Here is a 14,476-nt window from a genome sequence, read left to right as displayed (position 1 = left end):
TTTCGTTTCATGGCCTTTGAGAGCCTTTTTACCTGTGTTGAGAAGCCTTTTCCTATCACTTCCGTGGTGTTTGTTTTTCAAGTGCTCTGTAAATAAAGTTGACTTAATTAATATCTCTATCACTCCTGGTGGATGACTGTGGTATAGGTGATAGGAGACTGACTCATAAAGGCTAAAAATGCCTTCAGCTTTCTAATGAAATGGAAAAAAAAATATAAACAATAAACATCAAATAATAATGTGCCAAAATTTGATTTTTATTTAAAGGGGACCTATTATGGCATCTAATCCCTATTTTAAACAGGCCTTGAATGTCTTAAAAACAAGCGTTTGATTGTTTTTGCTAAATAAATTAGAAATTCAGCCTCTGAGCCATGTCTTTATCATCCCAGTCTCTAACCTCATTATCTATGCAGGATTCTAAGTGGGCGGGGCTATGATAATGAGGCTCTGTGCTGATTGGCTGCCTGAATGACGCGATACACCGCTACCAAAAAATGGCGAAAGCTCCGGCCGGCAGAGTTAGTTGTTGTTGTTCCGGCCAGAGTTAGTTGTGGGCGTGGTTTCACGCATCGGAGACCAACCAATGTAAATCACATTTTGGTTACGTAACGACGGGAGCAGAATCTGAACGGCTCGTAGATCCACATCACACTGGACGGCTCATCCGGGCGGCTGTACAGACACTGCAGAATTTGGTTGCTTTCCTCCTTCTCTGAGTTGGCAGGCTGAGGGGAGACCACTTATATATGTTAAAGCAAGAAAAAACTTGTTTTTCATAATAGGTCCCCTTTAATTTTTATTTGAGGGTCCGGCCCCAAAGTGACTGTCCGGTAAAATTCTGGCCCTCTGACAAATATAGTTGGTGACCCCGGCTTTACCTCTGTCCCTGTCTCTCCCAGATAGGGCTGTTGTTTGAGTGACGCCTCGTTACCATGACGACCCACGTGACCCTGGAGGATGCTCTGTCCAACGTGGACCTGCTGGAGGAGCTGCCCCTGCCGGACCAGCAGCCATGCATCGAGCCCCCTCCCTCCTCCATCATGTACCAAGTACGCGCCGGCGCCGCCGTCTGCCGCCACTCCCAGCGGCCGGGACCTTTTCAGCTGCCCCTCTGACTCCTTCGTCTCCCTCTTTCCTGCAGGCCAATTTTGACACCAACTTTGAGGACAGGAATGCGTTCGTGACCGGCATCGCTCGTTACATCGAGCAAGCCACGGTCCACTCCAGCATGGTGAGACACAACGACAACAACAAAAGCCTCCATCACGCCCGATTATCACAAGCTTTCACACCGACGACCTGGAATGAAACATGTTTAGATTTCACAGTTCTTGTGAGAAGTAGGTGGATCTGCTTTTATGTGAATTAGTTATCTGCTGTTTTTGGTCAGGATTTGGCGAGGCCTGTGGAAACCACACACAAACACACTCGCACACACACACACATTCCACTCACACACTAGTGAGTCAGGCGGGCAGTGGACCAGTAATCTCTTTCCACTGATGGTGAATGAATGGAGAGTGTGATCTGACTAGCAAAGAGGGGAAGTAGTGCTTTATTTAACCTTGCTCTGTCAGGAAGTATCATTGAAGTTGAGGCCGGGCCTGTTTGCCAATGAGCATTCATTTCTAAGAGGAAGAAGTTCACCTGCTAAAATATTCATTAAGTTTGGAAACAAGTGACTCGTCTGACATTGTTGAGACGGCTTGGCACAACGGCCAGCAGGAGGTTTAGGCATATGTAGATGTACGGGGATAAGGGCACCTTCTGCAGTATTCACCAATGAGTAATGTTGTTTGTCTGTTGCCGTGTGTGCAGAACGAGATGCTGGAGGAAGGACACGAGTACGCCGTGATGCTCTACACGTGGAGGAGCTGCTCCAGAGCCATCCCCCAGGTTCATGACATGCCCAGCCACCTCCTCTTTTCATGCCTTTCTTACCTTTCTTTTTATTTTCTTTGGAGAAAACCCATTGATTAAAAAAAAGAAGAATTGAAGTACCTTCATGAAGTGATTATTTTTTAAACGCTGTAACTGTGGGAGCAGTTGCTGAATATGAAATGTGGCTCGCTAAACTTGACACCATGTGAATGCTGAGTCAGAAGCATGGTTTTCTGGGCTGTGCTTCTGCTCGGCTTTAACGCGCTCTGACAGCCACGTTGTTGGAAACATTTCCTGTTTGGATAGCACAACACTTGCCTCAATTTGCCTCCTGTGGTGGCGCATGCCAGACTTCATTACTGCAAAATGATCATTATATGAATCATTCCCCTAAGTTGACTCTTACATACATGCTCATCTGAAACCTTAGAGTAAACTTCAACTAACCAATGTATGTACTGCTTGAGATTTAGCCTTCAAATAATCTTTATCAAGCACAAACCTACTGAACTGCTGCAAAGCCACGCGGCGTAATGGCTCCCTCTTGTGGTTGACAGGTGAAATGCAACGAGCAGCCCAACAGAGTGGAGATCTACGAGAAAACAGTGGAGGTGCTGGAGCCAGAAGTAACCAAGCTCATGAAATTCATGTATTTCCAGGTACGTTCCACTTTAATAAACAGCTGGACCAGAAACATTGCAACAGATGAGTGTTTTATTTCTTTAGTTTCACTCGGGTTTCATACTAGATTCAGATTCAGATTCAGAAAAACTTTATTTATCCCCGAGGGGCAATTTCAAGGCAACTGAGCAGCAAGACGTTGAAGTATAAAATAGGATAATAAAATAAAATAAACAGATAAGTGGGGCGTGTCTCATATGTACAAGAAATGTGCAAAAAAAGTACCAAAAATATATAAATATAAGAATGTCATAAAAAATGTACATTAGAGTGACTGTGGTATAAATAAAATATACAGTGTAAAGTGGCAATGTGAAGTAAAGTGTCGACAGTGACTATGACAAGAGAAGGGAGTATGGATATCAGTGTCGAAAAATTTTGTGTAGAAAAAGAGACACATTTACAGACGAGCCGAGGTAGATATAATTTTCACTTCCTTTCATGCTCCCGTAGACACAAGCCTTGCATCGTCTCTCTGGGCAGAGAAGCAGCTGATGTTTAACAGTGCTTTTTTTGCACTGTTTTTCTTTCTTTCCCGTACTGCAATACTTTTTATTTTTCATTCCAATGTATAAACTGTTTATATATATGTTTTTTACTGTTTTATCCTTTCCTTGCATGTGTATGTTGAGTGTACTGCGGATTTCCCTATTGAGGGGGAAATAAAGGACAATCTAATCTAATCTACCGGTAATCTAAAATGACTCCTGGAGCCTAATATACTGGTCAGATGTGCAGAAATGCTCACGTAACTGACTCATGATTTCTCTACAGATGCATTGCCATTGATAAAACGTATTTCTTTGAACGCCCTAGGCAGGATGACATTCACCTCTGCTAAATTCAACAAATGATAGCTCTAAGGCCAGTGTCTCCACGACTTGGCAGGTCACACTAAAACAGTCCAGGTGGATGAACGCCATTACAGACCAGAGGATAAATAAATATATATTTATTTTGGGGGGTGAACTTGCCTTTTCAAGTGTTTTCCTTGTTGATTTAAATCATCTCTAACTGATTCCACGTTTCACATTTCCCCAGCGGAAAGCCATCGAGCGCTTCTGCAGCGAAGTGAAGCGCCTGTGCCACGCCGAGAGACGGAAAGACTTTGTGTCGGAGGCCTACCTGCTGACGCTGGGCAAGTTCATCAACATGTTCGCCGTGCTGGACGAGCTCAAGAACATGAAGTGCAGCGTCAAGAACGATCACTCCGCCTACAAGCGGTACTGAGCCGCGGATAAAGAAGCGTCTGCTCTTTTCCTGCGCGTGGCTGTCGGACTAACGGCGTCCTCTCCCCGCACCTTTAGGGCAGCGCAGTTCCTGAGGAAGATGGCGGATCCCCAGTCCATCCAGGAGTCCCAGAACCTCTCCATGTTTCTAGCCAACCACAACAGGATCACTCAGGTTTGTGTGGTGACTTTTAATCATTGATGGAAAATGTGATGAGTATGGATTGCATTTCTAACTTATGCAGGGTCCTCAAACATAAGGAAAATGAGGAAAAAAAAGGTAAAAAGTTCCTGGAAACGGTTAAGTTTTCCTGGAAAAGTATCCCCGCCCTGACTTGTTAGTGAATTTAAACAGGTTAAAGGTTCTGTGTATGTACATTAGGGATGGGCGGTATTTTACCGTTCACGATAAACCATCAAAAAAATTCCTCACGATAAGAATTTGTCATCTTGCGGTAAAAACGATAAATTCCCTTTGATGATGTTTTTGTGTAAAGCTGATTTTTGGAAGGAAGGAAGGAAGGAAGGGAGGAAGGGAGAAAAGAGGAAGGGAAGAAGGAAGGAGAGAGCAGGAGGAAAAAAAGAAGGAAGGGGAAAAAGGAAGGAAGGAAGGAAGGAAGGAAGGGAGGAAGGGAGAAAAGAGGAAGGGAAGAAGGAAGGAAAGGGGAGAAGGAAAGGAGAAAGGAAGGAAGGAAGGAAGGAAGGAAGGAAGGAAGGAAGGAAGGAAGGAAGGAAGGAAGGAAGGAAGGAAGGAAGGAAGGAAGGAAGGAAGGAAGGAAGGAAGGAAGGAAAAAAAAAAAAGGATAAATTCCCGTTGATGACGTTTTTGTGTAACAAACATGGCGGATCTGAGAGCGAGATAGATTTATAGTTAAAAAGGTGGAGTTGAATTGGTATTTTTTTATCCTCATTTTTATAGTTATCGGGATAAATGCCAGAAATTATCGTGATACATTTTTTTAGTCCATACTGTCCATCCCTAATGTACATCTGTTGCTCCATGTGATGCTACCAGCCAATCAAATCTCCTCTTCTGCTCAGAACAGTTCTCCAACCCAGAGCTTCCAGTTGACTGTAGCCAGATTTAGAGACTTTTCAGATGCCGTTAAGAACTAAATGCTGAAAGTTGAAAAATTTTGTTTGTAATTGGTCCAGGATGTGAGGTTTTTCTCCCCCACGGCCACAAGCTCCTCCCTGTCCCGTGTTGAGTGACAGGAGGCAGAGAGCTGTAGTGGGCGTGTCCTTTACTGAATTAGCTGCAACTCTGATTTCAGCAGAGCAGGAGCTAACTAAGTTAACTTGTATTCTTCAATGGGCTGCGCTTTATCCGGTATTTCACACTTGTTTTATTGTCTGACAATAGAAAGTAATCGGGGAAAAAAAAACTTTAGGCATTCTGTAAAATACTGTGTATGTGCACAGATAGATGGGGGAAGAAACTAGAGAGATTAATGACTGTTCATTTAGACTTAACCTCATTAATTTCCAGTAAAAGCAGCTGTCAACAGAGTGAGATGCTCACAGAGACCACAGGGAGGAGGAGCAGCCTTAATTAAAATGTCGGCTTAAAGTGTCCTGGAAAAGTCCTGGAAAATAATTTCAGGGAAAGAGTTGGAACCCTGTGATGCAGCTTGTTTTTGCAGCATATCTTTGCTAAAACAGCCACTTTCAGTGTTAAGTTTGTTAGTTCTAGCTAACACAGCTACTCTTGAATTATCTGGAGGGTAATCAGGTTGTGATACGGCCACAACTGTGCTCAAATAACACATAAAACAGCGTTTGTGGTTAAAAACACAGAACAGTTATCTTTTTAATGAACCAAGAGCTCACACAAACTTGTTTAAACTCAAACTATTGGGAATATTTGAGCAGAAAAGGAGAGCATTTCTCTGATTATTAAGCACGGGGGTGGATGGGTCATGCTTTGGGACTCCTTTGGTACGGGAAACGTTTCCTGTTCTGTGTTTGGTGATCTTGGGTCTCCTGTCTCTGCAGTGCCTGCACCAGCAGCTGGAGGTGATTCCCGGGTACGAGGAGCTGTTAGCAGATATCGTCAACATCTGCGTCGACTACTATGAGAACAAAATGTACCTGACGCCCAGTGAGAAGCACATGCTGCTGAAGGTAAAACGCTCTGTTTTCTTGTGCTTCTGCACCGGTGACGGAGCGACAGCCGCGTTAAACGGCGTGTCTTCTCTGCGTCTGACAGGTCATGGGCTTCGGTCTGTACCTGATGGATGGAAACGTGAGCAACATCTACAAACTAGATGCCAAGAAGAGGATCAACCTGAGCAAGATCGACAAGTTCTTCAAAGTAAGACCCCCTTTCGTCTACAGTAATCCCTCGCTGTAACGCGGTTCACCTTTCACGTCTCGCTGCTTCACGGATTTGCATGTGTTGTGTTCTGCATTCTGATTGGCTAAACAGTCTCCCTGCTTCTTCACTTCCTGTGTCAATAACGTTGGTTGCTTAGCAACAAGCTGAGAACGGCCAATGAGCTTTAGCAGAAGCTGAAGAACGGGACCTTTTGATGAATCGTTCATTACAGTTCTCAGATATAATCCATGGTGGCATGTCGGTTTATAAGAATCTTTTTGCCCGGAATAAAAAAGAGCTACAACAACGACCCATAACCATGTTCTTCTCTGGAAAAAACACACTTGCACTGCGGCTTTAGAGGAAAAAGACGCTACAGAGCGAGTCAGGATGCAGCAGCTCAGAAGAGCAGGGAAATAAGCGCCAGTCACAATGTGTCCTACTGTACTTTTTCATAATCATTTTTCATTTTCTCCCGTTCAAATCCAATTAATCGGGTGGCGGTGGGGCGGGGCTGATCCCTGCAATTTGAAGTCTTGTATAATGATTGTAAACAAAAAAAAAAGGTTGCTACTTCGCAGATTTCACTTATCACGGGTTCTTTTTGGAACGTAACCCCCGCGAAAATGGAATGATTACTGTATATGCCGTGCTTCTTGCGCGTGGAGTCTGATGGTGAGACTTGACTCCGGCCTGTTGTCCAGCTGCAGGTTGTCCCCTTGTTCGGAGACATGCAGATCGAGTTGTCGCGCTACATCGAGACCAGCGCGCACTACGAGGAAAACAAGTCCAAGTAAGTAAACTCTGGAATCTCCTGATCTCCTGATCTCCATCCCTCCCAAAACCTAAACCCCGCGTGGCCGTTGTCTCCCCCCTCTGCCCCCAGGTGGACGTGCACCCAGAGCAGCATCTCCCCCCAGTACAACCTGTGCGAGCAGATGGTGCAGATCCGGGACGACCACATCCGCTTCATCTCGGAGCTGGCGCGCTACAGCAACAGCGAGGTGGTGACGGGCTCGGGCCTGGACAGCCAGAAGTCGGACGAGGAGTACCGCGAGCTGTTCGACCTGGCGCTGCGCGGCCTGCAGCTGCTGTCCAAGTGGAGCACGCACGTCATGGAAGTGGTGGGTGGGACAGAGGACGAGGTCCCTCAGGGGGCGATACCTGCTGCGTTTAGTTTCGCTCTCTGTTGATAGTTCTGGTTTTGATCCACCTCTCTCTCTCCATCTCCCCCTCTGTATCCATTTCTCCATCTCCCTCTCTCCCTTCGCCTCTCCCTCCCTCAGTACTCGTGGAAGCTGGTCCACCCCACAGATAAGTTCTGTAACAAGGACTGCCCCGGCACGGCGGAGGAGTACGAACGCGCCACGCGCTACAACTACACGAGCGAGGAGAAGTTCGCCCTGGTGGAGGTCATCGCCATGATCAAGGGGCTGCAGGTAAAACCCGCAGAGACGCTCACATTAGGGATGCCCCCATTTTTTTCACACCGAGTATGAGTACGAGTATTTTAATTTGTGTACTCGCCGATACCAAGTACCGATACAATACTTCTACCACAAAAATAACTAGGCTAAAAATGCAGACAAAAAATGAAGACAGGTTTTATTTGCAACAGAAATTCAATTTTAAACAAAACTTAGCCAGCCCGGCTTTCCTCCAGTCGCGCTGGGAGCGCGCACAACAGCCCCCACCCCACCCCGGCCACGCGCCGCGCTGACAGCCCGCAGTCTGTCTTGCTTCTGTCGTCGTCCCTTATTTTGAAATATGTCCACCCTGCTGACGTCCCGCTTGCATTAATTGTCGCTATCTTGCCTGAAACGGCGCTACCAGTCTCACTCACGGGCACCACTCTCCTCCCACCACCACGCTAAACTTAGCCGACTAACGGTTAACCGGAATGTAACAATGCGATTGTTTATGTTGTTTCACACGGACGGCTTCAGGTGAAGCACCGCACATGTGCAGTTGATGTACATGCGATGAGACCACGTTGTACTGTGAGTTACGTGGAGTGTTTAATAAAGTTCCCTGAGAGTAAGGGTAATACTCAACCGTCCAGTTTGTTTAATTAAGGAAGATAGAACAAACTGAAACACGGAACAGCTGGCTGAGCAGTGGCGGCTCGGCGGCTGCTCAGCCAGGAAGACTCAACATCTCCCCCTAGAGTCACTAACCAGTAACTACAACAACAAGGAAGTATCGGTGCGTGGTATCGGAGAATCTTTGAGAGTACGAGTACGAGGATATGAGAGCAGTATCGGCCCTGATATCGGTATCGGGGCATCCCTAGTTCACATGTCAGACATCTAGACCCTGCAGTCCTGCAACCATGATTCTGCGCAGGTTCTGATGGGGCGGATGGAGTCGGTGTTCAACCAGGCCATCAGGAACACCATCTACGCAGCTCTGCAGGACTTTGCCCAGATGACCCTGAGGGAGCCGCTGCGCCAGGCCGTCCGCAAGAAGAAGAACGTGCTCATCAGGTAAACAGGAGTCGGCCGCTGGTTCTAGATCCGGGGCAGCTGCTGCATTTCACCTGCTCCCCCTGTCCTCCAGTGTCCTGCAGGCCATCCGGAAGACCGTGTGTGACTGGGAGGGGGCCCGGGAGCCCCCCAACGACCCCTGCCTGCGCGGGGAGAAGGACCCCAAAGGTGGTTTTGACATCAAGGTGCCGCGTAGAGCTGTAGGACCCTCCAGTACTCAGGTAACACAGGAAGAGGAGAAGATCAGAACCTGTTAAAAGTGAAGCGTTGCAGGGTTTTTTTTGCCGTCAAACAATCTGGGAAAGTGGTAGATGTGATGATGATTCTGTGATAGCATTAGTACGTCACACGAGGATTTTCTCTGTTTTTTTGTCCATATACAGTGGGGCAAAAAAAGTATTTAGTCAGCCACCAATCTTGCAAGTTCTCCCACTTAAAAAGATGAGAGGCCTGTCATTTTCGTCATAGCTACACTTCAACTATGAGAAACAGAATGGGGGGAAAGAATCCAGGAAATCACATTGTAGGATTTTTACTGAATTAATTGTTAAATTCCACGGTAAAATATTACGGTAAAGTATTTGGTCACCTAAAAACAAGCAAGATTTCTGGCTTTCACAGACCTGTAACTTCTTCTTTAAGAGGCTCCTCTGTCCTCCACTCGTTACCTGTATTAATGGCACCTGTTTTAAGTGGGAGAACTTGCACAACTAAACTTGTGGTTCCTCCTAGCAAAAGGATGTAACGCTCCACTTTTGGTTCCTGCAATAACAGACGTCTACTAAAACCTGCCGATCCTAAAGGCAGGTCTGTAACTCCTGCGTCTGCTCTCCTCCTGCAGCTGTACATGGTGCGCACCATGCTGGAGTCGCTGATCGCAGATAAAAGCGGATCCAAGAAGACCCTGCGCAGCAGCCTGGACGGGCCCATCGTCCAGGCCATCGAGGACTTCCACAAGCAGTCCTTCTTCTTCACGCACCTGCTCAACTTCAGCGGTAAGTAGACAACATCCTCTGTGGAACTGTGGATTCACACCGAAAGCGTCAAAAATGGCCTGTGGACGCCTGCAGTGGGCGGGGCTTTCAAGCTGCGCTGCAGAACTAGAGGAAGAAAGTTTATATAACCTACATATATATATATATATATAGCGTGCACATCTTCGGTTTTCTATTTCACCTTGGATCACACTTTCGGAATCCTTCTTTATACTGGAGTTATTTCCGCGTAGATAAGAGTGAGTTTGGTCCGCGGATCAACATCAACCATCAGAGCCGTTGGTCCCAGTGAAGCTGCAGTATATCTGCGTTAAACACTGACACACCGGGTCGGAGTGGATTTGGTCATATTGTTTAAACTGTGTTTTGTGATTAATAAGCACGTTTTTAATTATTTTGTGTTGGATCGATGTAGCAAATAAAATTGTCCGGACCGTCCAGCCCCTCAACCATCAGTTGCGTGTTTCACGTGAGCAGTTCAGGTAAAAACGGCAGTCAAATCAGCAAAAGTGTCAGTTTGCTGTATGAAATATATTAATTCCTGATAGAATAAGTTTGTTAGTGCACAGATCTGCTCCTGTACGCATGTGAATGAGTGTATGTTTGTGTGAACATGAAAGTACAATCTGGATTGAGGCTTCTTGCTTCGGGAATCCTGGTCTGTGATTGGACGCTGCTTCGGCGTCGCCGCTGCTCATTTGCATAAAGTTAAGATTCTCTCAGTTTCAAATTGACGCTCCCGACATGGCATCCGATGCCTCTCGCAGCGAGCTTTCGTAGACAATGGCAGCCAGACGCCTATGACGCCTGTGACGCTTTTGGTGTGAATCCACGGTAAGGCGACAAAGCAACGTCTTCATTTTAGTGGCACGTGTTCGGGATCCAACAATTACTTTTCTGATTTGAGTGGGAACAGCCAGGGTTGCCACGGCGACAGATTCCAGGTGAATTGCGTGTCTCTTGTGTTTGCGGTGCAGAGGCGCTGCAGCAGTGCTGCGACCTCTCCCAGCTCTGGTTCCGGGAGTTCTTCCTGGAGCTCACCATGGGCCGCAGGATCCAGTTCCCCATCGAGATGTCCATGCCTTGGATCCTCACGGACCACATCCTGGAGACCAAGGAGCCTTCCATGATGGAGTAAGACCAGGCCGTAGCTCATAGTTTCAAAAGTCCTCCTTTCAGCACCGGCCGTTTCCCAACTGTGGCCCTTCCCTTCCCGCAGGTACGTGCTGTATCCTCTGGACCTGTACAACGACAGTGCCTACTACGCCCTCACCAAGTTCAAGAAGCAGTTCCTGTACGATGAAATCGAGGCTGAGGTGAGATTAAAGTCCCAGTTTAAATCCAACGGCTCAGTCGGAGATCTCGCTGATATTCTCTGCTTGTTGTGTTTCTCCCAGGTGAACCTCTGCTTTGACCAGTTCGTCTACAAGCTGGCAGACCAGATATTCGCCTACTACAAAGCGATGGCTGGAAGGTACAGGAAGCAGCCCCCCCTTAATGTTTTTAGAGCCCTTGTTAAGTTGTTTTCTTCTTCTAATACAAGTATGATGGTTTCAACAGCGTCCTCCTGGACAAGCGCTTCAGAGCAGAGTGTAAAAACTATGGCGTCATCATCCCGTACCCTCCATCGAACCGCTACGAGACGCTGCTCAAACAGAGACACGTACAGGTACCCGGGACCATCTCATTAATATTCTGGTTAATTCTGGGATGAATAAGTTATTGATCTTCATCCTCAAATCAATCTTTATTTGTATAGCGCTTTTCATACAAATAAAAAATGGAAAGCAAAGCGCTTTACATAAAACATAAAACTTAATAATGCACACACAGACGCAAGCACACTACTGTTCACACAAGTATATGGCTGAGCACTGAGGATCCAGGTGAGGAATCGGTATCAAGGAGCCATCCACGCCAGGAGGTCTCATAACAAGGGCTGCAACTAACGACTATTTTAATAGTCGAATAGTCACCGAATATTGAAACGATTAGTCGACTAATTGGATAATTAGTAATTTTTTTTTATTTAGTATGAGATTGCTTTAATTATGTGGCAAATGATAATAAACACAAGAAAGCTGGCACTAGAGCCCTGATATAGCAGGACTGTTTTCTTCTAATGCCCGCACGGCGCACAATAATGATGCAAATAATGCAAAGAGATGCATTGATTTAGTGTCTTCTCCCGTCCCGCAAGAGAAATGTCCAGACAAATCTATGTGATTTAATGTTAACATGATCATTGTGGATTTTGATGGATAATTGACAGTTCTGAAAGTTAGATGCAAATCCATCATTGTCATCATCACACAAGCTTTTTCGCCTTTCGCACTGCATCAATTATGATTGAGGTTAAAGCAACGAGAGTAGGCTGTGAGTGGCTCAAATAATATTAATAAATAACATGAAATAAACAAAATTAACGAATCAATTTAACAAATGAAAATAAGCTTAATAACTTACCAAGGCGAGTCCGTTTCGTTCAACAGTCCGACGTGCTTTCTCTTCAAATGCATTACCGACGTGCTCCCGTGAAAAGCAGGTCGGCTTTGCAAACCTTGCAAGTCATCTTTTTATTCGCCGTTTCGAGGCTAAAATGCTCCCAAACTTGAAGTTTTATTACCCGCAGCTGCGCTGAGACGCTATCGTGCATGCGCGACTCTCGGCAGAGATTGTATTGAAGTGTGATGCCTCACTCCATTGGAAAAACACGTCTGTCGACAATGGAATTCATTGTCGACAATTTTGATTAAAAAAGTATAACATATAATCCTAAAAGTAGGTCTAGAAAGCAAGACCTACAAGACCTACCGAAAACAAGCATAAGAACAACTTAAAACCATAAAATCTGGGTTAAAACAACAAGAACAGCTAGTTAAAACAAGGGTATATAAGAAAGACTTATAGGAATCAGGTAAAAGCCAATGTAAAAAGGTGAGTGTTCATGAACTTTTTTTGTCTCAGTTGCTGGGCCGCTCCATCGACCTGAACCGCCTGATCACGCAGAGGATCTCGGCCGCCATGTACAAGTCCCTGGACCACGCCATCAGCCGCTTCGAGAGCGAGGACCTCACCTCCATAGTGGTAAGACGCTGGTTGGGGATGCTGGGGAGGGCGGCCCCCGCCCGGGTTTCCCTCACGCCTCTGCTGTGCTGCGGCCCGGGCAGGAGCTGGAGTGGCTGCTGGAGATCAACCGGCTGACCCACCGCCTGCTGTCCAAGCACATGACGCTGGACAGCTTCGACGCCATGTTCCGGGAGGCCAACCACAACGTCTCGGCGCCCTACGGCCGCATCACGCTGCACGTCTTCTGGGAGCTCAACTTTGACTTTCTACCAAACTACTGCTACAACGGATCCACCAATCGGTCAGTTCCATGGCGACGGTTCCTGTTTTTTTTGGTTTTTAATTTCATTTTTGTTTGGAATCACATGTTAACAATACATACATCTTTATCACATAGTTACTTGTTTCAACACAGAGCTCCAATTTGTTTTCTTCCATTCACAAAACATGTTATAACAGAACACATGAACATGGGGTGTTTTCTATTATAGTAATACAAGAAAATAAATACTTAAACAAATCTTGTTTAAAAGAGGTAAAAGAAAATAAAGAAAATGAAACAAAAGCAGGGCGTTTCAGGGAAATATACATTTTCCATAGCTCCCAGATGTTTTTGAATTGAGATTGCTGCAGCCTCATTGAGAAAGTAATTCTTTCCATCACAAATATATCATAAATTATATTATACCATTCATCTATAGATGGGATGTCTGGCTTAAGCCATTTCTTTGTTATTGCTTTTCTTGCAGCTAAGCTCAGTATTCCAAATAAGTGTTTAGTTTCAGAACTTACAGTGGTTGAACGTACAAGCCCAAGGAAGAGTTCGTCCCTTTTAAATGCAATGTCCTCCCCAAATATAATCATTAGTTCTGTGTGAATTAGTGCTGTCAGGCGATTAAAAAAATGTTATCTAATTAATTACAGGATTTATAATTATTTAATCTAATTCATTGCATTTTAATCTCATATCTGCTAAAGGTCCCCAAATAAAGAATTTGAATTCTAGGATATTGCAAAATTGCAGTGTATGACTAATCAATTGAATACACTAAGAAGAGAAGATTTGAAATGTGAAGTGTGTTTCATGAATGAAATTCACAAGAAAAAGCACATCAGCAAACCAATTAGGCCAGGTGTATTATTCGAAAATGCTATGCAAATACAGTTAAATAAAATTAAGAAATAAGGCTGAGTCTCAAATAGGCACTTAAGCAGACTCTCAATTCAAAATTAAAACTAAAGCTGACTCAATACAGCGATTCAAGTACTAGTAGCTGTAACGTTTACAGTGGAATTTGTCCGGACATGTTTAGCGTTTAAATGATAATTCAGGCTGGAGCAGCTCCGGTGATAGGAAAATTATTTTTTACAAAATGTACAAATCACCGCATTCTTGTTGATAGTCCTGTATTCTTTCTTTTTATACATAAACTAAAGGCCCTAGCAAAGATTTGCTGGCCTCGGAAGTGACCTGCCACTGCCAAGGGGCCTACGGGTCCCTCAATGGGCCAAATTTCAAATGCTCGCACATTTTACCCTTCATAATTAATTGCGTTCATTTTCATAACTCGTTAATTAGCAGTGTAATTAATTAATCTAATTAACACGCTAAACTGAAAGCCCTAGTGTGAATGTTACGCCAGAAAACATTTACTTTTGGACAGGCCCAAACCAGGTGGTAATGATTGGCTTCCTGGGAATGACACGTCCTCCAACAACTGGAGGAACCAGAATAGTGACCATGTTGAGCTGGTGTGATTAAAATATCTAATGAGACACTTCCAATAAAATGATGTCCATGTATGGAGATCATTT

The 14,476-nt window shown here is 45.1% G+C and overlaps 1 protein-coding gene across 2 annotated transcripts in view; it reads left to right on the top strand.

The window, feature by feature from the left end:
* The window catches only part of cyfip2 (cytoplasmic FMR1 interacting protein 2), a 33,550-nt gene that overhangs the window by 7,935 nt on the left and 11,139 nt on the right, over window positions 1–14,476 (top strand). Inside the window, exons 2-21 of one of the 2 annotated variants that reach the window (XM_061725807.1) lie at window positions 903–1,052; window positions 1,145–1,234; window positions 1,822–1,899; window positions 2,442–2,543; window positions 3,607–3,788; window positions 3,873–3,969; window positions 5,790–5,918; window positions 6,004–6,108; window positions 6,822–6,904; window positions 6,998–7,235; window positions 7,398–7,550; window positions 8,458–8,597; window positions 8,671–8,818; window positions 9,439–9,592; window positions 10,570–10,726; window positions 10,812–10,908; window positions 10,990–11,066; window positions 11,153–11,261; window positions 12,560–12,679; window positions 12,763–12,962. In XM_061725807.1, coding sequence (XP_061581791.1) covers window positions 936–1,052; window positions 1,145–1,234; window positions 1,822–1,899; window positions 2,442–2,543; window positions 3,607–3,788; window positions 3,873–3,969; window positions 5,790–5,918; window positions 6,004–6,108; window positions 6,822–6,904; window positions 6,998–7,235; window positions 7,398–7,550; window positions 8,458–8,597; window positions 8,671–8,818; window positions 9,439–9,592; window positions 10,570–10,726; window positions 10,812–10,908; window positions 10,990–11,066; window positions 11,153–11,261; window positions 12,560–12,679; window positions 12,763–12,962 — 2,576 coding nt within the window. In that variant the 5' untranslated portion in view covers window positions 903–935. Of the gene's footprint in view, window positions 1–902; window positions 1,053–1,144; window positions 1,235–1,821; window positions 1,900–2,441; window positions 2,544–3,606; window positions 3,789–3,872; window positions 3,970–5,789; window positions 5,919–6,003; window positions 6,109–6,815; window positions 6,905–6,997; window positions 7,236–7,397; window positions 7,551–8,457; window positions 8,598–8,670; window positions 8,819–9,438; window positions 9,593–10,569; window positions 10,727–10,811; window positions 10,909–10,989; window positions 11,067–11,152; window positions 11,262–12,559; window positions 12,680–12,762; window positions 12,963–14,476 lie in introns of both variants that reach the window. The other variant, XM_061725806.1, reaches the window with a different exon arrangement.

Source organism: Cololabis saira, chromosome 7 (genome assembly GCF_033807715.1).
Source record: "Cololabis saira isolate AMF1-May2022 chromosome 7, fColSai1.1, whole genome shotgun sequence".
Classification (NCBI taxonomy): Eukaryota; Metazoa; Chordata; class Actinopteri; order Beloniformes; family Belonidae; genus Cololabis; species Cololabis saira.
This window is presented reverse-complemented; position numbering and strand designations above follow the sequence as displayed.